A 27025-nucleotide genomic window follows, 5' to 3' on the forward strand; every position below is an offset into this window, starting at 1 on the left:
TCACTGATTTCACCTGAATTACTTAATTAAGAAGTGTATATGTATGGAACAACAGGATTTATCTCAGAATATCTCAGATTCTTTAGAATAAATTTTTGTATTTCTTTAATGATAAAAGGACTCAGTTGAAAGATGGCTGTGGTGTTAGTGAAAACTTGGTATAGATCTCATTCTAATTCTCAAGGCTGCTGCTATTTGGAATTCTTATCCAAAATTGCTTGATGGCATTTCTGGTTTTTTTCCATAGGCAATGTTCAGTCTCTGCATGGTTGAGAGTGAAGCTGATGAGGTGAATTTACACGGTGTCACAAGCCTTGGTTTAAAACAAGCCCTGGACTTTGCATATACTGGACAGGTATTGTACGGTTCTTCAATTTAAGAAACACAATCAAAAGCAACTGCAATAAAAACTGAGTAGGACTTTTTTAGAGATATTAGAAAATAGTTTTCTTGTGCACTGCTCAGTACAATGTATTTTGATTTTACAGATCTTAATTTTCTTATACTGTGGTGGATTTTTTCTTCAGAAGGATTGTTTAATAAAAGCACTGCTTTGTGTGCATCATTGTCAGGTATGGAACCATGTAGGGATTACAAGCCCTTTTTATGGTTGCCTGACTATTCATAAAATCTTAATGTGAGTTGAATCTGCTTGCTAAATTAAATGTAAAGAAAAGTGTTACCCTTATAATAAATATTTATAAACTCTGCTGTGTTTGACAAATTATATAATTGAGGCTAAATGTAGTCTCTTACTCTCTGGACAGATGCAGAGGAGGCATCTTTGTAAATGCTTATAGGTATTATACATCTTCATTTTGCCTCTCTTTATGACCACAGGTTATGTATTGCATTATGGTACTTCAGCAAATGCAGAATAATTTTCCCTCTGCCCCTTGCCAAAAAGAATACCTCCGAAACAAAACAAAAACAAAACAAAAGGAAGAAAAAAGTTTTTATGACCTGCCATGTCTGCACTGCATGCTTGGAGAGTGTTGCTGTGTGACATTGTTTCAGTTCAGAGTTCAGGAATAGTGAGCTCAGAACACCTATCTATTTTTGCTTTGGACTTTAAAATTTTAGATAACCAAACTATTTCTGGAATATCACTACAGCAGCTGAGACCATTGACGCACTAGTGACGTTTATTAGTTAATTCTGAAAAGGAAGGCTTAAATCCATATTATGATATTCTGAAGAGTTATTGGGTTTTAAAAATTCAAGGCATCTGCTTTCGTACTGTGAATTAAGTATATGGCCTTATGTGGGTCGTTTTGTTTTGTTTTTGTTTTTAAAGGAAACTAAATAGAAAAAAGAAAAAAATATTACCTCTTTTAAAAGAGCTATTTTTGTCACCAGTCCAGAAAACAGTTATGCTTTAGCATCAGTCTTGGAGACTAGCACTTGAATTTCTTTGAAAAAAATTGAGTTTGTGTTGTTTTGGAAAACATAATTTATTCAAAGATTTCTTTGATGTGAATCATGAACAGAGATGTCATACTATATTAGTGATTTAGCTGAAGATCTCAGTACATGATTTGTCATTGGTATGCTTTTTTTTTTTCAGTTGAAAGCTCTTGTTAAAAATTGAAGGTCTTTGATAAAAATGAAAAGGTACCTATACATCACCATATTAGTAATTTAAAACCATAGGTTGATTATTCTGAAGAGAAGACTATGGTTAAATGAAAGTATCTTTTTAGAAGATGAGTTGTAAATGATTTCTGTCTGACCTATCCTATCTGCTATGATTAGAGGCATTCCCCATCTTTCTGCAAAATTCAAAGTCTAGCAAACCCATGTAAAGTACATTGAGAGCCTTTGAAAGGATGGATATGGCTCTTATGTAACCCAGCAAGTCACCCCAGGTTGCTTCCAGGATAGTATCCTCAGATGCCTAGGAAACATGTACCTTTTGTCCTTGGCCCTTTAGAGACTTTTGAGTCTTTCCTTTTCAGGCATAACCTACTTTGAATAAACGAGTGGGTTTTCTGAGTTAAATATAGATGAGCATATATGTAGAGTTGCTCATACATATAAGTGATTATAAGGCTCTGTCGTGTCTATCAGATACATCAAGTGCCACTTTGATGCACAGAGAAATGAGAAGGATTCTGTAGGAGTTCTCATGTAAAGATGCCTTTCAAGCAGCACTCAGTGAAATGTGGGTCTGAGAATTAGCAGTGTCTGGTTTCCCTTTCATCCTTGGAATTCTAGCGCTGTGTTTGTATGTATTGAGCATTGCTTATGCTCTGGCTCAGACTGACAGAATCTGGGTGAACGTTTCAAGGTAGTGAGTGGGAGTAATCCACAAAGGCTATTAATAAATAACTGGATTACTCCATGCTTACATCAGAGGGTTCTGGAAACAGAATTGTCTTTAGCTTGGTTTGCAAACTCTTCCTGTTTTTAAAAGATGAACAAAATATTTCTCAGTAATCCAAAAGTCACTTGTACCAAATATAACCTTATATTGTTCTGAAAATGTGAGTATCAAGATGTAATCTGAAGTGCCTCTTAAAAGTGAGAACCACGAACTCTCTCTCTTCTCTTTTCTTTCTTTTTTTTATTTTTTATTTTTTGTTTTTAATCAGTTTTGGCCAAAATATTAGTTCAAAAAATTGGTGTTTCTCTAGGTCACACTGTGGAACTCTCTAAAATCTCCATGTCTAAACAGATAAGTAATCAGTTGCAGCTTTCTTCTCTTTACTGCTTTAATATACTATACTAATATTTGGCACATTACACTTCAAATTGAGTGCAACTTTCTGTGTAAAGTAATATACTGGAGACATCTGGTGGAAATATTTAATACTGCACAATGGCAATATTTGATGCCTGCAGTTTTTGAAAGTTATTAAAATGAAGAAATTTAATTTTTAGGACGACCATGAAATCTGAAATTAAACTCTGTCGTCCTTGCCTCTTCTTTTTAATTTGAAATCTTCCTGCAGACTTCAAATACAACATTCATCTTCCTGTCTACTTAGGCAGACAGTACCTTATTATAATTACTGTTGAAAATACTTTGCTTTTTAGGAAAAATTGATTGTTCAGAAGAAAAATATGTTTTAAAACTCAGGTTAAGTATAAATATTATAACTCCAACTGAACAAATCTATTGCTGTGGTCCTTAGTAATTACAAAAAAGAAAATTTCAGTACAGAAATAAATAAAAACTGACAAAAGGGATGGCAGTAGACTTTGATTTTGTTCTTTGCATGTATGTTCTCAGTAATCCTTTAGTAATAAAATCTTCAGCAAAAAAGATATGTTTCATCTTGTGCATAGGCATTTTACTGTGTAATCCCTGTATTCAGAACTCAGAGGCACAACTGTTTCCCTGTTTAGATGACTCTTTTCCTGTTGTGGTTGCTGTATCCTTTCTTCCCAAAAGGGCCTTGAGGTCATTCATTTTTACTCTTTACTTCATAGTTGGCAGTGGTAAGGCCAGGCCAGAGTCTCAGTGAGTAGATTACTCATCCTTTCTTGTCACAAAGGCATTTAGTGTCAGATGTGCCTTGAAAGGGAGAGGGATCGAGTACAATCAATTTACAAACTATATGTTTTAGAATACTCAGCTAGAGAAGCATTTCTAGGCAAAGAGTTTGGAGCTCACAATTCCTGCTGTCAAAATAAGAGCTTTAATCACTGTGTCAGAGACTCATGGAGATTGTTTGTCTACTCTTTTTGACTACCTTTTTAAATTTTAATTCACTTGTTAGAAAGAGACAGTCTTGCTTGGAGGAATGAGGTAGCCACGAAATAGACCAATGTAGCTGGCTGACAAGTCAGAGGAGCACTGGCTTTCATTTGCAGTAGATGATTGTGATCCTAATTCAACAACAATCCAAATACAGACTCCCATGCATACTGAAATGCTTCAGATCTGGATCTTGCTTCTTTGTTAATATGTTCTATCATATGTCTTTAATCTATGGTAACAAATATTTTGCATTTAGATAAAATTTTATTTGAGGACATCAAAACACATTATGAAAGTAAATGATCCCTCTACTTACTTTGTTGCATCACAGACAGGAAATTAATTAGGGAGAAAATAACCTTCCAAAGACAGCACAGCACACTAGTGGCTTCTTAGTGCTTAATACCAAGTTTTCCTAATTTCCATTTTCCTAACTGACTGGTCTGGTTTTTTTCCCTAAAGTCTAATATTTTGTTTCTTTATTAATAGAAATTGCATCTTCCTTAAGTTGTAATATTATCCTGAATTAGTAAAGCTGAAATAAAAGAATTAGTGAGGAAGCTCTTATATATTTTTTTATTCAGTTATTTCTCCCAAAATGAACTTTGGGGTAATTTGTCTTGTGATGCCTTCTTAGCCTAAGATTAACACAGCCTTACTTCCTGACTATGGCATGTTGAAATGCTTCCTTTTATTAAAAGCCACATTCAAAGTTCTACTTATAACGATTCAAAAATAGGCTTTAAACTTAGTTATTAGTATATTTATCAGGTTTTCTTTTACTCACAAAATGCTAATGTAGCAGCAGCGTTTCAGTAAAGTGAGTATGTTTTCCCAGTTACAAATCTAGAACTTAATTTTATTTCCAGCTACGTTGCTCCCAGTATTACTTTAATGCATTACCAGTGTGAGTCCTATGTAACTTTTGCCTTTACTTTGTATTCAGTTAGTTTGAAACCTGTCATCCCCTTAACAGCTATTATTATTTACCAAACAGGTTTCAGGAATTCAGGTAGAGTACAATCACGTGATTTTTCAAATTGATGCACACAGACCTCTGATAAGTTAAAGTCTTCTCTTATAGCTCCTTTTTGAAATTGTTCTTTTAACTTTGTTGTTTCTTTAACAAAAACCATGAAAGAGTAAAAGATCTTCTTAGATAGTAAAGAAGTAGTAGAAATAATTATTATTTCTAAGTACATCTATTTCTCCCTATAATTTCTTTGATTCCTTTGTAGAATCTTGGCTTTCATCTCTCATCTCCCATCTTCATGTGATGTTGACAGTTTTTCTAGTGGTCAACCAGTATTTCATCTGCCATTTTTAGTTAAGACCAGGGTAAAGCAGCTGTCAATATCTTAGTTCCCCTTATTGTGTTAATCCTCCCTTGTGGATGGAGGTTTATTGCAAAGCTGTATTGTGGTGGTTGATTTTCTTGGGTAAGTGACCTACTGCATCCTGCGCACAGCAGTTCCACTGGCTGCTTTTAGAATAAAATCAATCAATTGAACTACCTGCTGTCCCTAGCAAAAGTGACTTCAGCTCTTTTCTACTGGGGACAATATGCCAAAGTCATGGATAATTGACTATAACAGGTCTCTGTGTTACTGTAAATACTTTAAATAATTTTTCAATGCAATTTCAAATTTCAAAGCAAAAATATGAATTTGATACTGAGATTTGGGCACTTTCTTTTTCCCTTCTCTCAGGATAATCTTGTTTCTGTATCTAGCACTAGGTTACAGCTACTAGATCCTAGGTTCACAGTTCAGCTACAGATTGTCTAAAGGCTTAGACTAATAACAGATCTTTAATTAATTCACTTTATGCACTTAATTGTGGAGAAAATTACATATTTCACTTTATTTGCTCTGGACAGGAATTAAGCGAGGGATAAGACAGCTTTTCTAGTGCTAAAAGTGATTAAAGTAATGAAACACATTTCCAAAGAGCAGTGAATTTGCTTGGAATCTTGCTTATTCAAACCCTCTTTAATTATAGTAATGGTACTTCATAGTGGTGTGAAGCTGTGTCAGGGAAAGTTCAGGATGGACATAATGGAAAGGTAACAGGTCACTGAAACAGGTTCTCCAGGGAAGTGGTCATGACACCAGGCTTGTCAGAGTTCAAGGAATGTCTGGACATGTATTTAGTTTTGGATAGTCCTGCAAATAGCAGGGAGATAGGACTAGATGATCTTTTTGGGTGCCTTCCAAATTGAAATATTCTATGATTTTATGATGTGCATGCCGTGCATTTAAGGTGGATTTTCTTCTAATTTTCTGGAAAAATATTGTGATGTATCAGAGAAATGCTGGTGGTGATGCTTTCTGGCATTGGCTAATGAGACATCTGGATTTTGTAGCAAGTGCTACCAAACACTGTGTGGCAGGGCTTTGGGCAGTTGCCTGCAGGGGACTAGAACATTCTTTCCTTGCTCACTTTTTAAAGCAGCTCTTATCAATGTGCAAGGAGCTCAGTATTCAACTGAATTATGAATGAGACAGGCAGAAATGCTATCTGGTTGAGAGGGAAATGCTGTCTAAATTACTTTAAAAGAAAAGTTAAGGTGTTTGATTGCTGTCAAGCACACAGAATGATCTCCATCAGGAAAAAACAACTGGTACTTATGTTTGATGCCTTCGAGATGCTGATCACTGCAAGTGTAGTCAAGGAGGAATTTTCTTTTTCATCAGAGTGGCAGGAATCTTAGAAATGTTTTTTCTTGTTTTCTATGTTAAATTCCACACAGTTTACTTTCTAGAATTTTCTGACAAAGCTGCATGTTTCCTTACTGTTGGAAAATGGGACTTAGGAGAACTTGTTATTAAGCACTAAGAGGTCACGAGTGTGCTATGCTGTCTTTGGAAAGTTAACTTCTCCCAAATCAAATATGACTGCATATTTCCTTACCGTTGCAGCATAATACTGGTGTATTTTTAATGTGAATCATGCCACCATCTCACTTTTCCATTGCCCCACAAACAGCTCTATGGAAATGAGAAATATATGGGGGATATATGAGTAGCTGGAATGAAGGTGACAAAAGTGCATCTTCAACCTCTCGATCTTTGTCTGGGTGTGAAGTTTAGCCTTCTTGGGCCTAAAATAGCTATTATTTAGTATCTTAAAAAAATGTGTGGATTAAATATAGTTGCTTGTACTATTCAGGGAATAGAATGTTCTAGTTGTTCTTTCCAGACAAATACCTCATGGGACTCCACAGAGATGATAGTTAATCTGGATCTTACCTTCTCCCTCAGGCTGTAAGTTGCTTTATTGGAAAAAACAGTTTGAGGAATTTCCTTTTCATTCTTTTTTGGCTGCTATTGCCCTCTTTGCTCTGACCTTACAATGTTTTTTGTAGGCCTATAGTGCTTTGTTGGCTGTAGGAGGGTGGGTACAGGAGACATTAAAAGAGTTAGGAGGACATTTTTGATCTGAACAATGTGGAGGTGAGGCCTGAGAAGTTATCCTTAGGAAGGGTTGGTTCTTGTACACTCTATTACCATAAGTCTCAAAGAAAATTGAAGAGAGAGACAAGATACATGATGCCAATTAAATATTTTCCTATGCTTACCCACAGTCCTAAGATGTTGGAGGGGATGCAGGTTGAGCTGGGAAAGGAAGAGAAATCTTGGTGTAAGAGGGAAAAAGTTCTAGTTTTGAACTGCTGGCCAGAGGGTAAAGTACAGGACAGGGTGTTAAGTCCCACGTGTTTCTGTAACAATGGGAGTGGTTATAAAATTCGTTTTTCTGCCTCAGTATTGTGCTTTACAAGGTCAGGATTAATGGTAAATGGTTTAATTTACCATTTTCTAGTTCTTGCATTTGCAGAGAAGCTTTCTGCAATATATCCACAAAGGATAAGTGGATAAGTTTCCAGATAGATTAAAATGATATGTCTAAAAATAGTGGATCTAAGAAACTGGGTAATCTGCCTTTCTGGATCTTGTGACCTCAGCATTCTGTTACAACAGCTGAATTTTGCGTTGCTTCAATCCCTTGGACTGTGGATCTGACCACACTAGGGACCAGACTGTATTTGATGCATCCTCTCTGGTTTGTGGCATGATGGAGAGTAGAAAGGCTGCTTTGAGGAATATGTTTCCTGTTTGAAAACAGTAATTGTAAGAATAGTTTGTGAAAGTAGATCAGTTTGAGATGTCAGGCTTGATGGCTTAGGAGAGGAAGTTACTCATGTATGGCAAGATCTGCCTATTGTGTACAGGGAAAAGGTGCTTAAGGGTACCATCATGTGCCAGAGAGAAGCTGAAAGTATAGTGAAAATTAACCCTTAGAAATATGCATTTGAGTGGAGGGGTGATTGTAAGATGCAGCCAAGTGCATGCCTGAATTGCATCAAATTAGTCTTAATGTAAAAATAGTACAGCAACCAGTCTTAATATAGCCTGTATCATGCGAAAATACTTTCTTCACTGGTGAAGGCTGCAGTTTTTGTCTGAATCTGATGGGTCCAAATTACTCTTACATTTCTGCCCCAGTAATTATGCCTCATAACACTTGGGTTGAGGATGGATTACAGAAAATGATTAAGGTTCTCTCTGTTTTTTCACATTACAATTTATGATGAATTTTGAAGTTGTGAATCCAAAGTAGACTGTAGTTTCTCTCTCCTTAATTTGCAATATACATCATTCTGTAGGTCTCAGAGCTGTTGTTTTGAGAATTAGACAAGCAGAGGAGAGTCAGTCACTGTGTGTACTTGTGCTGTGCATTTGGTGGTATATATGTGCATTTACTGTTAATATTGAGCTGGAAGGCCTGTATAACATATAAACACCTATGCTGGTAATTAATTACCAATTAATAATACCAAGCAATTGCTTTAGTGTATAAAAGCTCAAAGGTGTGGAATAATTATGAATTACCCCAGTTTCAGTAGAAGAAAGGCTTGCAATGTTTTCTTCATTCCTTACTTAGCATTTTCTTTCCCTTGTGGATTCCCCAGCATGCAGTTTCCCGATGGTGAATATTTAGCATAGATGAATTAGTATTTTTCCCTATATCCAAATGAGTATTGAATAAAAGTTCAGATGGTCCCATTTAAAGCAAAGTTTTGTGAAAAGATGCACTAGACTTTCCTTTGTTATCTTGGGGAAACACCAGGTGAACCTGTTTCCTCAGCTTGCATGGTACAGGAGGGCTCTAAAAATGGAAGAATATGTAGGTAATACATATGCCACCTTGCAATGAATTTCTGTTGTTGACTTTGTGCAAATCACCTCTAGACAGTAGCCACCCAACCTCCTTGTCTCTTGTCCTACTTCTTATATCTTAGTGCTACTAGAATTATTTGTAAATGGATTGCTGTAGCTTTAAAATACATTAATATTATTACAGTTAAATATAGTTTGTCTAAGCCTACAAGGTACTAATATGCTTAGGGTTGTGGTTCTCAGGCTGACACTTAGTAAGTAACGTGCCATAGGATGACAGCTTCCTCAGTGTCAATCATATCTGGATAAAAAACACTGCAAGGTTTGTACCAACTTGTTTAGTCTGACCTTGAGTTTTCACTTGAAAATACTTGAGAGTAACTTGCTTTTATTTTTTGTTTGTTTGTTTTTAATATCCATGTCTGTTGGAGATATTTTTGTAACTGAAATCCATTGTAACTTTCTGTTCAGCTACCTCTCATCATGGATAGCAACCTCAGTAGCAACAACTAAAAACCTGGATTGTGCTGGGCCTGGTTCTCACTTACAGTAGGATTCTTACATGGATTTCTGGCTGGATAAAGATCCTTAATATTTTATATAGTATATAAATGACATGTAATGTTCACTTAAAACCTAATATTAATAAATGTAGTGATTTGCACAAGTGTTAAGGATGTCACATAGAACTCAATGTAAATGACTTCTTCATATAAGCAAGGATCTATCACCTCTCCTCCTCCTGGTATATCCATTATGTTGAAGATAATGTTGTAGTTTTGCTTGAAGAAATGTATACATGTTTTTTTCATTTCCCTTAAAAATATCTAAGCTACAAAAGATGCTGTTGAGTATCTTTCCTTTTGTTTTCTATTTTTCTTATTCCACTACACTTGAGGTATACAGATGATGCTGTGAGATAAAACTGAATTGTGTGGGCAGAAGGAAAAGGATCTGAAAGCAAGCTTTACTTCCCTGTGGAGCAGTGAGAGACTGACCTCGTGTGGTGTAAAACCAAAGTTGCCAGTACAAGGATAAAATCGAATAAAGCGAGCATCTTTGAAAATTCATTTTTTCTGATGCATTTCTGATTTTTTTTTCAATGTTGCTCTAATTAAAAAATTTTAGTCTGATTGCCAATAAGAAGTTGACCAGTGTCCATATTCCCAAAGACATTTTTGTGTCCCAAAAGGGATGCTCTGACAAGCTGACCTCAAGACAGTGGTCTATGAGCTGTGGCCCAATTATCCTTACTACTGCCTGTACATGATTTTAATTGAAATAAGCAGGAGTTTCGTGTGAGCAAGTAACTGAATAATCAGTCTTGGTTTCCAGGCTCTTTCTGGCACTTCCCCATCAACGTGCTCATTGTGCTTTCAGAGCCCTGCTCTCGAAAATGAAGACAGTGATTAGGAAAACTATAAAGTAGCACCATGCAGAATAGGCAGGGTGTTCCTAGTCTGTGTATGTTTTACATGCATGAATGATATTAATAGTGGAGACTTCTGAGTCAGTTCTGTTGGCCTGATTCATCCGTATATGTGGAAGGAACTAAGTATACAGATAACAGAAGGAGGTTTTGTTATTTTGAAAAGTCTCCTTCTTAAACAGCACACATTTAGTTTCAAATGATTTAGAGGGTATTGTGACTTAGGGACTCTCACATAAAAAAGAAAATAACCAAAAAAAAAGGTTAAAAATCCTTTGGGAAATTCAGATGAACTTTAGAGAATCTGTCCCTATTCTGTAAAGAGTTCTCTATGTGCTTAATTCTATTCTGTTCTTCATGTTGACTTAAATATCTGAAATAACAAAGGCCTTTCATATTTTCTACAAGTACTCTGAGTACATCTTCTGTATGACAAACCTTCCATTTTTTTTCTTTACAGATCCTCTTGGAACCAGGGGTGATACAGGACGTCCTAGCAGCTGGGAGTCATTTGCAGCTGCTGGAGCTTCTCAGTTTATGTTCTCACTATCTCATTGAGGTGAGACTTTTTGGCCTGATCAGCTGTTTCTTTTTGGTACATTTTCATTTCAAGCCTAATTTCAGTAGGAGACTATTAGTGAAAAACTTGGTGTAATCTAAATGGCAAAAACTGTGTTTCAGGAGATCTGAATGTTGGCTGTAATTTGGGTTGATAGATGATTTATCCCTGCATCCATTGCATCCATTTTGCCCATTTCATTCCTGAAGACAAGAATGATCTACTGATTAAAATCAGCACGTGGGAGTTTGATTCCCCCTTTACCAGGAAATTTGCTTTCTTGCACCTCAGTGTACCAAATGTGAAGATATTTCCCTGTTGAGATCATGAGTATTGTGACAAATTCACATGTGTAATTCACAGCAGAATATTGATGTGTATTCCAGTGCACTACAACCTCTCAATGAAGGAATGGGGCTTATTATAATGGTACCTTACTCTCAATAGCCTTATGCCCGTAATGCTGATGTCTTTATCAAACAAAAAATTTGAGTTGCAGTAAAGTTTGGTTGGTTTTTTTTTGTGCTTGGCTTGTATAGGAAATGGCTTCTGATGGTAGCAAGAACACGGCTTTGATGGGTATCTGTGAAAAGCCTTCTAAAAATAAAATGGCAGTAGCAGTTCTACAGAACTGTTTCCTCCTCTTGGTAACTTTTCAGCACTGTTCCTGAAATGGGATGTGTTAACTGCACCTGGGCAGCACTTGGGCATGGAGATGCACCTCAGCACAGTGCTCTTACTCCGCACTTGCCTTCCAACAGCGTGACTGCCTCTGAACAGCTGGAGTGTGCTTGGCAGCACGCTGAGCTACGGAGTACCAGGGGCATGCAGGATCTCCTGTTAAGAACTTCAGGATGTACTTGAAGGCTTGGTGTCTTACAGAGAAAGAGTCTGTTCTTTGAGTGTTAACCTTAGGAAACCCTTCAAAAAATGTATGTTCAGATAATAAGGTGGTATTAATTTGTGCATTATAAATTGATTAGAAAGTTAAAGGAGCTGCCAGAGTACTGCAACTGGTATAATTATTTTTTGGGGAATGCAAGAAGAGATTTAATTTTTCTGGGAAAACAGACATGATTGTGGTGGGAAAGATGGTTGGTTTGAGAAATAAGAGCTGCAAGATACCAAATAAGCCACAAAACCATTTGACCGACTAATTGTCAGGCAAGCATGAGAACAGGTTACTGTAAGGAGAAAGATACAAATCTAACACTAGTAGTCATGTACAATGTATTTAATGGTCCTCAAACAAACCAGTGTGAGTATGTCTTTGGTGCTTATGTGACTCTTACTTCATCAGAAATTGAACTAAAGAGACTATTACAGCAAAGAAGCTACAGAAAATACTAAAGAGTAGGGAAAAGTTTGTTTGTTGTGCTCATCAAGTAGGGATGTGAGAGGATGTAGGAAGAGAGCAGGTACATACTCAACATAAATCCTTGTGCTAACTTATTCTATTACCTGTGCTGAGTAGCCTCTGGTATTTGTAACTCTTCTCTTAATACTTTTAATCCCAAGGCCATTGCAGGGGAAAGACAGACAGCTACAGAGTTAGCAGTGCTTTGAATCTTGTCCTTAATTAGCAAGTTATAGTCAATTATTTAGGAATAGATTGTTAATGAATTAAAAAAAATAAATCAACCCCAAAATCACACTAGCCCCATAAAAAAACCCAACAAGTTGGAGTTAGAAAATATTTTTTCCAAATTACTCAGTAATTAACAGACCAGGAAAAATTCTCTGGTTGTGACAGTCAGAGAAGCTTTTATGTTGGAAAAGCTCTTTAAGATGAAGTCCAACTGAAAAATAACTTGCAAAAGAATCAGAGGCATTTTAATTCCTCTCCTGCTAATGCTTTTCCTGTTGATCTCATGTCTTTTGATGCATTTTGTCTCATGCATATGTTTGTTTGCATGTTGTTTCTCTTTCTACAATATAGAAGATGACCATTTATTTCGTGAGTCATAGAAACCACAACTCTGTGGCCTGCAGTTGCTGTAGGATGTGAGAAAGATGTTAAAAAGCACTATTGTGCCCTGAATAGCGTGCCAGGGTAGGACAACTGGAGCTATTGTTGTAAAAACTAAGAGAAAGTGGGATCCAGTGTCCAGATTCACAGAAGTGGAGGTAGGGAATAAGGTAGTGGATGAAGGGTAAGGGGAAAAAAGAGAATATCTGTTGGAAGATAGAGAGCAGTGCTATTTCAGGGTCTTGTTGTAAAGATTTGGAATCTGCATGCACATCTGAGGAGTGGCTGTAGCTTATATCAAGTTGGGATTTATACAGGCTATAGTTTACTATCTTTACAGTATTTTTTTTACCAGGTTCACCTCATCGAGGCATACCTGTAGAGAGATTTGCCATGTGAATAGATCACAGTAAGAATTTAACTGACTTGTTTGTTTTTGTACAGTTGCAGTCCATGCAATTAATCAGCCTTGAGTTGTTGCTGTCTTTTTAACAGAGGTCAACAAGGTACTACATGTTAAAAGTGTGATATGTTTCAGGTCCAAACTAATTAAATATCTGTTTATGTTCTACATATTAATGTGTGACTTTAAAGAAAAGCTCTTGCCTTATTTTAGTGCTATCTGCAAATAAAATCCAAGTTAAAAAAGGCTTCCTTAAAACCACTTATCCTCTCTGCAGTTGGTAACTGGGATGTCTTGTCACCCCACGTGCTGTGATACAGATGCTGGAAAGGGAATAGTGCTTGCCCTTTCTCTTCTCTCTGATGAATGAGTGTGCCAGAGTTCTTCATTTACAGTGCTACTGAATTACTTTCATGTTGGTTTGGGTTGTTCAGATATTGTGAATTTAGCTTAGTTTAGCCTAAATTCAGGAAATACAGTGTGTGGGATCTAGCTGTCATTTATTGTTGTGTAATGATGACACAGAGTTTTAACTTGTTAGGATTGTCTTTAACTGTTTTGATTAGACCAAGCTTTTCCTGTATGAGTGCTGCTCTTATTGTTAGCACTTGTTCCAGCTCTTCTCTAGATGTTCCAGGCTGACAGTTCATTGGAACTGTCTTGAACAGTTTCATCTCTTTTTGATACTCTTATCTGAGACCTGTAATGATTCCATGCATTTCAATGAGGATGGGTTTTTTTGCTACAAATGCAATTGGCATTGCCCATTCATATATCTGTTTCAAGGCACATGGGTAGCCTATGAGGTTCCAGAGAATAATGTAATGATCTGATTCATCTAAGATTGCTGAAGTGTCTGATTGTCAAGAATTATTTGTAGTTCACTGGGGACAGAATAATTTCCAGCCAGTGCTGACGTTTATATTGACTGATCTTTAAGGAATTTCCTCTTGGTTGTCTCAGAATAAACAAAATGTTATTTTGGCAATGACAGATCCTCTTTCTTATGAACTAAACAGCTTAGAGGACTTCAATGTTTTGATGAAATTTTAAAAAATTCTATAACAAATGGTTTAAATTGCATTTATGGCAATTTTTAAAAGATTTCTCAATCAAAGGAAAGACAGGAGAAAGGAGAGGAACATTTTCTCCCTACTCTTAATTATGTAATGCAATGGAGGTTTCTGACAACACTGCTAGTTTATTAAATGCATTTTATCATCTATAAACTTCTCATTATCAAATGTTCTGTAGCATCTAATGTTAATTCAGTATTTTAATTTGAAAAGCCATGCTCATTTTAGATTGATAATTTACTATTTTTTATTATAAAACTGTGGTGAATCATATTTTTTTTATTTGCAAACAAGAGAAACGCCCAAGTATTCCTTATTTGAGGTCTTCATTCCAGCTTTGTGTAGTGCAAACTTCTGCCCCTATGTCAGCGTTGTCATACCTTGAATTATGATTATTCCACAACCTCTGCTGTTTGGAGGTTTTGTTTCTAGTTTCATTTGTGGAAGGGGACTCTTTTGAAGCATGCTGATGTATTTTATTTGAGAGACATACATATTCATGAATCTCTCATGTCATCTGCATAATTCTCAGGTACATTAAACATTGAAACAAGGCTTGTAAGCGCACACATCTGTCTCAGGCTGAACAAACGGTAAGCAATGCGATTTCTCTTAACTGCTACAGAGCTGTGGGAGAGCTAAAGACTTGAACTTTGTGTACCTCCAGTGGCACTAAGGTCTGTGATGCTCACACAGCATTTGCTTGCAGCGTGCACATCCAATTCTCTTAGGTTCTTGTTCCCCAAGTTCCTCCTCCAGCTCAGATTGAATGTCAGTTTTGGCTGAGGTTTTTCAAAGGAGGCTTTTGCTGAGAACTGCAGTCAGTAGTCAGACTTTGAAATATAACAGGAGTGAGTTATCTGAATATCTCTTTTCCTTTTAAAAGTGGACCATATTTGTCATATGTGATAAGCAAGAGATAGCTAGTTAAAGGCATTAAATGTAGTGGACATCTGAAAATGGACTTTTTAAATGGAACTCTAGAGAACATGGTATTAGGTAGTGTGTTTGTGATGACCTATTTTGCACTTTAAAGCTTGTGAATGTATTTCTGAAAGGTACATGACAACTTTATTGTTATGCAAGAGAATAAATATGTTAAAACATTTATTCAGAACATAAAAATGTTTGTTTCATGAGTATGTCTGGGTTACATAACTGGTTGTAGATCTAAGAAGTTTTATCTTTTTCCTCAACTGTTTGTGTATTCAGTACCAGACAGCCACAAACTGCAAATTATTTCAACAATCAAAGAGTCTTAATAAGGAGGGAATGCTATTGAGAATATAAGTTTTTAATGGAATTTTCTTCTACTGATCAGCATCAGCTCAGAATTGTGTGGGTAGTAATTGTTTTTTAAAGCAGAGGTTGATTTCCACTGGTATTCAGGGATCTGGGATATTGAATTGTCCATAATTGAAATCTTAAAGCTAAATGATTCTTCTGTTTATTGTGAAGTACAATATTTTTTTTTCAGTGGGCTTTTAGGTACATCCTGAATTACATTCAAGGTATGATAGTTGTGGATGAGGAGTTTAGAAGTTGCAGAACAGTCCAAAGCAAAGCAGTAATTTCTGAGATGCAGGATGTGGCATGACTGTTAGATTGCATTTATCCCTTTAATTTTCTGCTGCCAGATTAGGCACTTTTTGTGAAGAACAAATTAAGTTTACACAGTGGACAGAAACTGGGACATCATTTATATTGTGTGTATTGGTTGGACAGTGGCATAGTTTCAGTACAGACTTAGTTGAAGTGACTGTGCTTGTACTTACTGCTGGAAATGATTTCTTATTCTCACACTTCCTAGGAGGAGCAGGTGTAGTAAACATGAGCAGTGATGATCCTGATTGCCACTGAAGTTACTCTGACTTGTAAAAATTCTTCTTGGCATCCTAAATGTTTTTATGTCAAGTGAACTTGAAAGTTTGATGCCAATTTTCCCATTAGTTTTAAGTGCATTAGGTTCCATGCTAAATGGTAAATGTACTAGATTACTTTTTAGAAACTTCATTACATTAAATGCAACTCTGCTACAGGTATATCTGGTTGCTTGCTACTGATGTCAGTCATACCATCTTTAAAGACAGCTAATTTAAGCTAAAAAAAAAGAGAACAGTTTAGGTGAGTGACTAAAATAAGCCTGAGCACAGCATTGTACAACAGCAATCAACTGCAATTTTCTTGGAACTGCCTCTGTACTGTCCTGCTCTGGATTCTTGTATACAAAAGCAGACAGTGAGGAAGATCAGATCTGGAATACAAAAATAAAATTAATTAACTCACAAACCCTCCTGGAATATTTCATGATAATGATTGAAGCAGGCAAATTGTCTTGGATTAGGGGCATTTGATTTTTAACCTTCTACTGTAATGGTCAATTTAGGCTTAAAAAACCAATGTTTTTCCTGGTGTACAAATTTCTAAGGATCTAAATATTTTCTTCTTCTAATATTAAACTTTTTGAATGTGCTGTAGATTGAAATATGTTACTGTTTTTAGGTGGAAGAAGCTACAAATGAATTTGCATGTGGAATTAAAAGGAGGAGTGTGCATGGTTTACATGTGTGGATAGGCCAGAACTTCAAAGCTATTTATTTTTCTTAGACCCAGCTTCTCCATTTGGAACAGTGCCAATGACAATCCCAACTTTCACTAAGATAAACTCCTTCAGAGATGAATTAATTCGTACACCAGAGATTGAGAGCATCACCTTTGTATTGCTAGAAGCCCCAGACCAGTTGGGATTTTAGCTCCTGGGTTTTTCATATAGAGCAAATTAAACTGCTGGAGAGAAAATCTAAAGGTCATCTAGCAACCAAGACTTGCTTTTTTAAACTAATGCTGAGTTTTTAATCTAAGTACATGCATGCACACTCCACACACTCCCCTCAATCCCCCAGAATTAGTCACCACCAGCAAGCTGAAGTCCACCAACTTTATCCTGTGGTGAAGTAACCTTGCCATGCTAAGAATACAAAGTAGACAAAAATAATATCTTACATTTTTCTGTTTTTAAGTGTTACATAACCGGTTTGTTGCTGTGCTAGCCTGCTATTTTTTGAAGGAGTAAATTTTGTCAGCTGTTGTCATTGAGCTATTTGTAGTCATTAGAAAAGTTCTTGGACAAAACTCAAAAATCACTTCAGGAATTTTTTTCTGCTATCTCTTTAATATACTGATATGTTACAGGGATAATGATCTATATATGAAATGTGGTTGCACTGGTGAGGATTCCAACTTAAAATGGGACTCAGGAACAAAAAGATGGTGTTTTTTCTTCCATCTTTTAGTTGGTATCAGCGAGGAAAGTGAAAATATACCAAAGTAACAATACCCAATCGCTTTAAACCCCATTTTTAGTGTAATCCACTTGCTGCTATTTATCTGCAGTGTGAATTGAAACTGATGATGGATGTGTAAAAAAATGATGCTGCAACATCTAGGTTAACTATTGCTGGCAAGATCAAAGCTGCAAAGCTGTCTAGGTAGTGGTATGGATACACATTGCCAGTCCTCTGCAGCAAAGTTACAGGAGAGGTCACAAGTTGGGAAGAGGCAGTTTGTGCTATGGCTCTCTGCAGATTCTGTCAGGAAGGGGGGCATCTTTGGTATGTGTTTTAATAGGAACAGGGAAACTGTATTGCTTCACAATTTCCCTCCCTGCCCTTCTCATGTCATTCTGGCCAATGTGGACTCTTTAGATGACCTTCCTGTCCATCAGTCCCTGAAAGATTTCTGCTTCTGGACTCTTTCCAGTATTTTTATAAAGCTGTAAACAGGGGCTGACGAATGCTGGAGTGCTTAGTGAACAAAATTCTTCTTTGGTTTTATTACCATCTGATCAATACTAATGTTTGATGTTCTCCCTGTCCCTCCCAGTCCCCAGTGTATTTCGGTTTAAATTCTCCTTACAGGTTGAGGTAGTTTGGATGCATGAGCCCCCAAAATGGAAGTATTTGTAACTGGGTAGAGCAGCTAGCTTGATCTGCTTGTGTTCTCAGTGACATGTCCAATTAGAAGCGTGGAGGAAAAATCTGTTTATTGCAAGAAATTACACCCAGAAGGCAGAATGGCTGAACTGGACTTGAAATGAAGCAGTCGGGGCCCTTCCTCCCCGGGCCTGGGCAGCAGGTGGCAGTGTGAGTCCATAACAGTTTGAGCAGAGAAATTCAAGCTAAAATCAGAAAAAATGAAAAGAAAAATTATTTATTTTTACTCCATATTAGTCTTCTGACCTAATCAGTAAAAAAGTCATTATTCACACAACACTGGGCAATATGCATTGTAATTTTTAACAAATAATAGGAAACTGTTAATGTTTTCACAGGAAATACAGTTCTGTCTTGTGCAGCAATGGTCATTTATCACTGCACTTTGTGAAATCACTCATTTGTTCTAATTTGAATGTAAATGACTCTAAGGTTTTACAAATAAGGTGACAGACTCACATAAATGTAATTGCAGGGTTCATCTCTCTCTTTTTATATATCACTCATTAAGTTATGAATTAAATACATCGTATTAAACCAGGGGCATGTCCAATGATGATATTGTAATGGCAAATTACTCTATGCTATTAGAGGTGTATTTTTTATTCATGGACATTAATTTGTCATTAAGCGGCATTAGTTTAGCACTTTTATGTGGAAGACGTGACCTGAAAGAGGAGACTTACAGCTCTAATGTGAAAGAAGAGGAATATAGGCACCAGACATAGAGACGGTTTTTAACCTCCTGGGAAGAAACAGAGAGAAATTTTACTTAAATTTGCTTTCATCTGAAGCACTGAGCTGTGTTGAGCCATTTTAGCAAAGGTATTTCTGAAACAAGAAAATCCTTTGATTATAAAGTATTTACAATATGGGAAAAGCCAGAATGCTAAGTATGAAATGGTGACTATAAATCATTTGTAACCTATGAACCTGAAGAGAACACTGGGCTTGAAGTGAGTTACAATCTGATTTTATCTCAGAAGTATCACTGTGGTAGAAAGCTAACTGTTCATCTTTTCCTTCCTCTATACTAGCTTACCCAAAATAGAACTGATTTTTTTTGTTCTTCATTATGAAGTAAATATCTTTTACCTTTTGTCTACTTTGTAATTTTAGATACACTACTATTATTTTCACGGGGTCAATTTCAAATTTTAAATGCAGTAGCAAAACCTCTTGTAAGAAAACGAATGAGAAAATTTATTATTTGATGGAATTTCAGGAAGCATTTCAACACCGGAAGTATTAGACTGAGGAAAATAGTGCATGATTTAGCCTGTCTGTCTTTAAAAGATGTCAAAAAGACCTTGTAAATTTTATTTTAATTTTTCAGTCAGTTTAATAGAAGAAACTTTCAAATCCTTGTTTATCTAATGGTGAAGGTTGACTGAAGTAATGAGGATCCAAGTTGATATATTCTCCAGTTATGCAATGTTTGCATTTCAGTCTTTTTTGTATCATCTCTCACTAAAAGCAAAAGAAATACGGACTTGATACAAAGCTATGTATTTGGCAGTTGATACCCTGGCCCACCATTTTTTATGTTTTTCTGATGGCTTAATCGTTACTGTGTGATCCATCTACCTGAACTGTTTACAACAGTGCTAGTTAAGAAAAAAGATCTGTAAGGAAAATTACCAAATACTAAATTATGTGTAAGTAGCTTCAGAAATGGAAGTATTCCAGATTATCATCTCTTTTTAACTACTGTTAAATACTGTTAAATCATTTATGTTTATAGAGGACTACAAAGAACGAAACAAGTTCCATATAAGGCTGTTGATGTTTTCCAGTAGATCTTGTAACAGCAGTAAATGAAACAACATTTTAGCATATTGCATCATTTTATTTGCACAACTGCATGAGTAGAATTTGTATTTTGCTTCAGAATAGTGATGTAGACTAACTCTATTTAGAATAAAGACACCCTTTCTGTCTGAGGTATTTAATAGGCTTTGAAACCAGAATGAATATAAATGTATACGTGCTGTAATGGCTTACTGAATCTTCAGCCAATATGTAATCAGAGCTTTGAAAGTTACAAATTGTCCTCATTCTTCTCAATAATTCTAAAAATTAAAGATCCAAGCCTAAAGATTAGTGGCATCAACAACTTTATTAACCATAGATAACATCCTGCGAATGTGTTATTTCAAACATGAAAAACATGAGAAATGCCTGTAACTTCATTCACCTGTTTTCTTGTGTAATATTTTCAAAACATCTGTTTATTAATTTGGAGGGAGTTGTTGCAAAATTTCCCATCTGTTTAAACAGTTTTATGGAATTTGTGATTTCTGTCACAGTGTGTCTAGCTGTATAGGCAGCATTAGATCTTAAACCAGGACTTTTATTTACAGTTCGGTAGGAACTGAACTGGTAACATGTGGAATTCTTTCTACAGTAATTTTTATGGGAGTTGTTGTGCTCTCTGGATTAGAGGGGTAGTGATACATTGGCTGAACTTGTCTTGTAATCACTTTGACCTTTGTTATGGAAATTTTCAAAGCCAAACAGTGGATTTTTTTTTTCTAAATTACATTTCAGTGTTTTCTCCTTGTTAATTGGAGGCACTGTCTATTCTAATTATATATGTAAAGGGCCTTGAGTTTCCATAGCATCTCAGTACACCTGATTATCATGGGGAACTATTGTAGTAACCTCAGGTACGTTCAGTTGCCAGTGGTCACTGGGATTGGAAGTCCACCTGACTTGAGATGGCATATTGTGGACATGAAAAACACCAAGGGCACAGGCCTACTGTCATACACCATGCCTCAAACCAGTGTTTGTTTGTGTTTGTATTTGGGTTTGCCTGCCTCTTAGTGTTTTTACTCGTTTGCAGCATGACCATGGGGAACTGAAGTATGTGGGAAGTACATGTAAGCAATGGTGATGTCCAGGACCCCTGAGACTGCTATTGAAAGTTTACTGGAATCAAACACTTCAAATTATTTGACTACCCTAGGTACTATTGTGAGTCTTATGTATTCCTAATCCAGTTCTGGACTCACATAGCACCATTCAGCCCTGGACCAAAACTTGAACAGGTTAAAAAATTTCTTGAGAAGGAGTAAAACAAGTAGCAAAAATAATCAGCGTACGTGTGGTGAATATTTTGAGGTAGGGGAAAACAAACAATATTAGGCATATGTAACCTTTTATAAGCTATTGATAGGGTTTTGTTTATAAGTGTGGTTGAAATCTTTGAAATTTTAATGTTTTAGCAATATTTCTTACTGAAATTTGTATTTGAAAAGGACTAACTTTTATAACATTGCACAGGACAATCATTGGCTGAAAACTTTTTCAGTAAGCTGTAGTTAATTTTTGAAAGCAGTGGCTGTTTTGCAGCAGTACATTCTTTTTGAAGCAACTGAGCTATGTCTCATCTTTAAATGCCCTTCCAGTGTTCTGTGAAAAAGTGTCACAGAATGGGTCAGGTTGGAAGGTAACATGGTGAGTTGTCTGGTCAACCTTCCTGCTCAAGCTGGGTCATCCTGCAGCACAGAGCACCGGATTGTGTCCAGATAGTTTTCAAATATTTCCAGGGAGGGAGACTCCACAACCTCTCTGAGCAACCTGTTCCAGTGCTCAGTCACCTGCACGGTACAGAAGTTCTTCCTCCTGTTCAGGTGGAACTTCCTGTGTATCAGTTTGTGTCTGTTACTTCTTGTCCAGATGCTTGCCACCACCAGGAAGAGCCTGGCTCCATCCCTTCACATACGTTGTTGAGGTCCCCTCTCAATCATTTCTTCTTGAGGCTGAACAGGCGCAGTTCCCTCAGCCTTTCTGCATTACTTCTTCATTACTGAGATGCTTCAGTCCCCTAAACATCTTTGCAGCCCTTTGCTGGACCCACTCCAGGACTTCCATGTCTCTCTCTTCCTGAGGAGCTCAGGGTTGGACACAGCTCTCCAGGTGTGGCCTTACAAAGGCTGAGTAGAGGGGCAGGATCACCTCCCTCAACCTGCTGGCGATGCTCTCCCTGATGCACCCCAGGACACCATTGTTCTGTTTGGCCACAAGGACACACTGCTGGCTCATGGACAGCTTGTCCACCAGGACTTCCAGGTCCTTCTCCACAAGGAGTTGCTTCACTTGATTCTTTTAATGTTTAAAGGGAAATGCTGGAGAGGTGCCTTTCACATTCTACAGGACTGAGATCCTGGCACATATCTGTAATCGTGAACATTTAGAAACTAGGCCTACAATGATCTATTTTAAAAGTGGTCTCTTCAAGAAGAAATTTTGAACTCAGTAAGAATTTTGTCATTTGGTTGTCTTAAATATATGGTGCATTGATTAAATGTTCTTCTCTGTGGGAAAAAAAAAGGGCTTTGCTAAAGCAAGAGATTCTGACTGTGAGCTGTTTGAGATTTGGAAGTGAGGGATTGAATTATTTTTTATTCTTAGTAAGAACCGGTAGAAATAAGCAGACAAGAGTCATCATGATCTTTGAAGGCTCATGCATTCCTGCTGATGCTTGGCACCTTCAGCATTGTAAACATTCACATGTATTAGTTTTGGGAGGACTTGTGACTTGTTTGCCACTACTGAAGGTCAGATGTAGGAAATCAAACTGGATGTCGAGTCAAAGCCCATTTTTTACATTTGACCTTCATGTTTTCCAGGTTTTCTAGCTTTGAAAGTCAGACTTAAAATAATTTCTGACTGAAAGAATGACAAGTAAATCCCTAGTCAATAATGCTTAAAATATGCTTAGCCTGGGAAAAAAAAGGAAGCTTGGGGGATACCTCATCACTCTCTGCAACTCCCTGAAAGGAGGTTGTAGTGTGCTGGGGATCCATCTCTGCTCACAGGCAACAGGACAAGAGGGCACAGCCTTCATTGTGCCAGAGAAAGTTTAGGCAGTTTAGACATTAGGAAAAAATGCTTCATAGAAGGAATGATTTGCTCTTTGAATGGGCTGCCCAGGGAGATGGTGGAATCGCTGTCCTTGGAAGTGTTTAAAAAAGACTGGATGTGGCACTTAGTGCCTTAATCTAGTTGACAGGGTGGTGTTACTTCATAGGTTGGGCTTGATGATCTCAAAGGTCTTTTCCAACCTAGTTAATGCTGTCATTCTGTGAAATACAAGCAAACTCCTCTTGATCTTCACATTAAATTATTTTAAATTCAGTGGTTCTTCCAGATTTTTCTTCATTATTTTACTTTTCTGCCTATTTGTGGCCTACCACTATCCCTCTTAATGCTGTTTATCTCCTGAAATCAGTTCTGATTATTACACTGTAAACCTACTAATAACACAGCTCCTAGTTGTGGGAAAAAGAGATGTTCTTTTCACTGCATAAATCTGGGGAAAGAGAGTAGTAGAGAGTTTTCTTTTACTGGGGTATAATTCCTATATAATACACATTGCAGACATTTTGCTGATGTATTGAACCATATACGTACCTTAAAATTCTGTTAAAGTTGGTGACGACAGGAATTATATAACTACTAGAGCACTGGATTGGGTTCCAGGCATTTGAGGTTATGTTCTTTGTATATTCTGTATCATGGGAAATCTTTTAAATTATTCTTCTGCTTCTCCTTTTTTCCTCTGTAAAATGAGAATTTGCCTTGGTTTAGTGCTATAAACCACAAAAATAAAATTCTTAGTGATTTTTGAGCTGAGATCAGATATTGCAGGAGCATAGAGATACCTGAACAAATAACAGTTTTCCAAATAAAATGGAAATGTTGCCTTTTTATCATTCACATACTTACAGTCAGGTTCTTTTAACTGCTGACTACTCTCATATCTTCCTGCAGCTGCAACAAGTCTCTTGCTTTTGAGAGGAATGAGAAACCATTATAACCCCAGCAGTCAAATTGTACAAATATTTCCTTCTTTACCTGTACAGTTGTCAAAAAAACTTGTTTTATTGCGGTCATTTTTTTTAATGCAGAGCTGCAAAATGTACATAATTCCATGAAGCCGATGCAAACAATCCTGTACTTTCTAGTTCCTTGTCCAGGGCAACTCTGATCCTACATTCACGCACCAGAAACTATTTTCTGAAGATTTAGTCAGAGCTATTTTTCCTTTCATATATTCTCTTCATGTTATAAATATCTCTGCTCAAGATCAAATCCTCCAGCAGTCTTTCTTTAAAAAACTTAGGTTGAGCACATGAAGTCGTGCAAGGTTGTTTTTCCAACTTGTAGTTTTTAAGTATCCTTAAAGTTTGGACTTCAGAACTGGGACCAATAATTGAATAGGAGATTTAAAATGCAATGTTGAATCAGCAAGAGGGCTTGTTTGTTTTATTGGGCAGTACTGGGTGTGCATTTTATGACATGAGTTTTGGGGGGGGGGGTTTGTTGTGGTTTGTTTTTTGGTGTTTTTTTTTTTTTTTCCTGCAGCACTGTTCTGAGAACTGATGTTGCTATTTATGACTACTTTTTTAGTGCCTCCTGATGGCTTGTCAGTGTTGTTCCAAATTGAGCCTGGTATGTTTGCTACATTATGTTACTGGTTCCCAGATAGATATAGATACAGATATACCCACACTTCTTATTTTCCTTTTTTTTTTTCTTCACTTAACCAGGAAAGCCTGACAATACCCATGATGTCCTTGCAGAGTCTTCTGCAGACTCTGCAGACAAAACTTACCATTTTCTACTTCAATAAACTGTTAACAGTATTGGATCAAAAATGATTCCTTGAGGATTTTTGTCTATCAAAGTTGTATTCATTATTGAGTTATCCTGCACTGAATTCAGCGTTTTGGTAGATGGAGTATCACACACTGCCTTAAAATTCTAAGGAAGTTTTGTTGCTTTGGCTTCTTTGGCAAACATTTCTGAGACTTGAATTTATCTGTGTTAAATAACCTGTTATTTTGCGTATTTTAGGCAATTTGTTTCATTCTCTGATGTTACTAGATGATCAGCTCACTATAGCTACCCTTTTCCAATTCTTAATTTTTAGATGTGTCTATTACCTTTGTAGTCCTTGAGCATTTGGTGACAGGCTGTTCTCTGAAACACATGTTTAAGAAAAGTAGGCCCTTGCTGGGCTTAATACAGAGCACACATATACATCAATGAAATGTTTTGGAAATAAAATGACATAAAAATATTATTAAACCATTGTTTAAATCATATGATATATTCTTTGCACATAAACATCCTTGTGCTTATTTATACCTAGAGAGTTAACATTAGTATATTGGTAATTTTAAATATGCTCCCTGTTTGTTATTTAGTGTAATGTCTTGAATAGTGGATGTTGCCTTCCTTTTTTTAGTTAGTGATGATGATGCTTTTTATCAGTCTTCATAATTTTTGACTCCCATATATGCAGTTGGAGGAACACTCACTCAGCCTCCTCAGGAAGCCATGTCTTCTCTGAATTGTGATTCTAGATCTCCTATATTCCAGTACTGTTTGCCTCTTGTAATCTCTGGGGTTCTTGTCTAGATCTGCTCTCGTGTTCTTTGGTCTGGGTTTTTTTCATGCTTCTGCATGTGAAAGTGACAGTGTCTTTTTTCTGATCTGCTGGGTCTCCAAAGTGGATCCCAAGCAGCACAATAAAACCAGACTTTCTGCATTTGGATTTTGTCATTGTGGTTAGGCCCACAGTGCACACTGATGCAGACATAATCTTGCTTAGCTGTGGAATAGATTATGGGCAGTGCAGCTAAAATGTGATGAGATTTTGGACTGAAAAGTTCAAACAGTTTGTTACTGAGTATATACAAATTATTTTCTAGAGGCTTAATGAGGCATGTCAGTGGAAGTTATTCATAGGGATGGCAACTCCTGTGATCTATTTCCATTCTGAATATTTTTCATATGGAACAGCAAGACAGTCTTTTCCTGTCAAGCTCATTCTTAATAATGTATAATACGCTTTTAGGGATGTTTTCAAGGGATTTCAAGTGATTCATCTTGAAGTTGGAAAACTTCAGCTTGACTTATTAAATTTTGGCAAAATAGCAAGTTATTTAAAAAAAGACATTGGAAAGGGAAACTGTCAGGTACACTAATACCTCTATTAACAGATACGTCAGGAATGTTGAATTCTAATTTTTTTTCCCTCTCCCTCTGTCCTCCATGCTGGTAATGGAGATATGAATTAAGAATAAAAATTGCATTTTAATGTACTGTGAATTAGAAATATTTTTTCTTTTTCTATTTTTTATGTCCAAAAGTTTTCATACTTAATACTGATTTAAGACCTATTTTGGTTTTCAGTATATTAAGGAGGATTTACCTACCTACTTTTCACAGAATAGAATCATAAAATCAGAAAATACCTCAAAGATTGAATCTGACCTTTGACCAAATACCACCATGTCAATTAACCACATCACTGAGTGCCACGTCCAGTTGTTTGTTGAACACTTCCAGAGAAGGTGACTGCACCACTTCCCTGGGCAGCCTGTTCCAATGCTTAGCCACCCTTTCAAAGAAAAAGTTTCCAGGGTGTCCAACCTGAACCTCTCCTGGTGCAGCTTGAGGAGATTTCCTCTTCTCCTGTCCCAACCCCCACCTGGCTACATCCTCCTTTCAGGCGGTTGTAGAAAGTGACCAAGTCACGCCCAAAAGCCTCCTTTTCTCCAGGCTAAACACCCCCAGTTCTCTCAAGCACTCCTCATATGAGTCACTCTCCAGACCCTTCATCAGCTCATTGCCCTTCTCTGGACTCTCTCTAGCCCCTCCATGTCTTTCTTGCAGCGAGGGGCTCAGAACTG

The 27025-nt window shown here is 36.8% G+C and overlaps 1 protein-coding gene across 6 annotated transcripts in view; it reads left to right on the forward strand.

The window, feature by feature from the left end:
• KLHL32 (kelch like family member 32) overlaps positions 1–27025 on the forward strand; it is a 141241-nt gene that overhangs the window by 63207 nt on the left and 51009 nt on the right. For all 6 annotated transcript variants that reach the window (XM_063389688.1, XM_063389686.1, XM_063389685.1 and 3 more), the window contains 2 exons: positions 248–355; positions 10776–10874. In XM_063389688.1, the coding sequence (XP_063245758.1) occupies positions 248–355; positions 10776–10874 (207 nt within the window). The remainder of the gene's footprint in view (positions 1–247; positions 356–10775; positions 10875–27025) is intronic.

This window comes from Prinia subflava, chromosome 2 (assembly GCF_021018805.1).
Source record: "Prinia subflava isolate CZ2003 ecotype Zambia chromosome 2, Cam_Psub_1.2, whole genome shotgun sequence".
Lineage (NCBI taxonomy): Eukaryota > Metazoa > Chordata > Aves > Passeriformes > Cisticolidae > Prinia > Prinia subflava.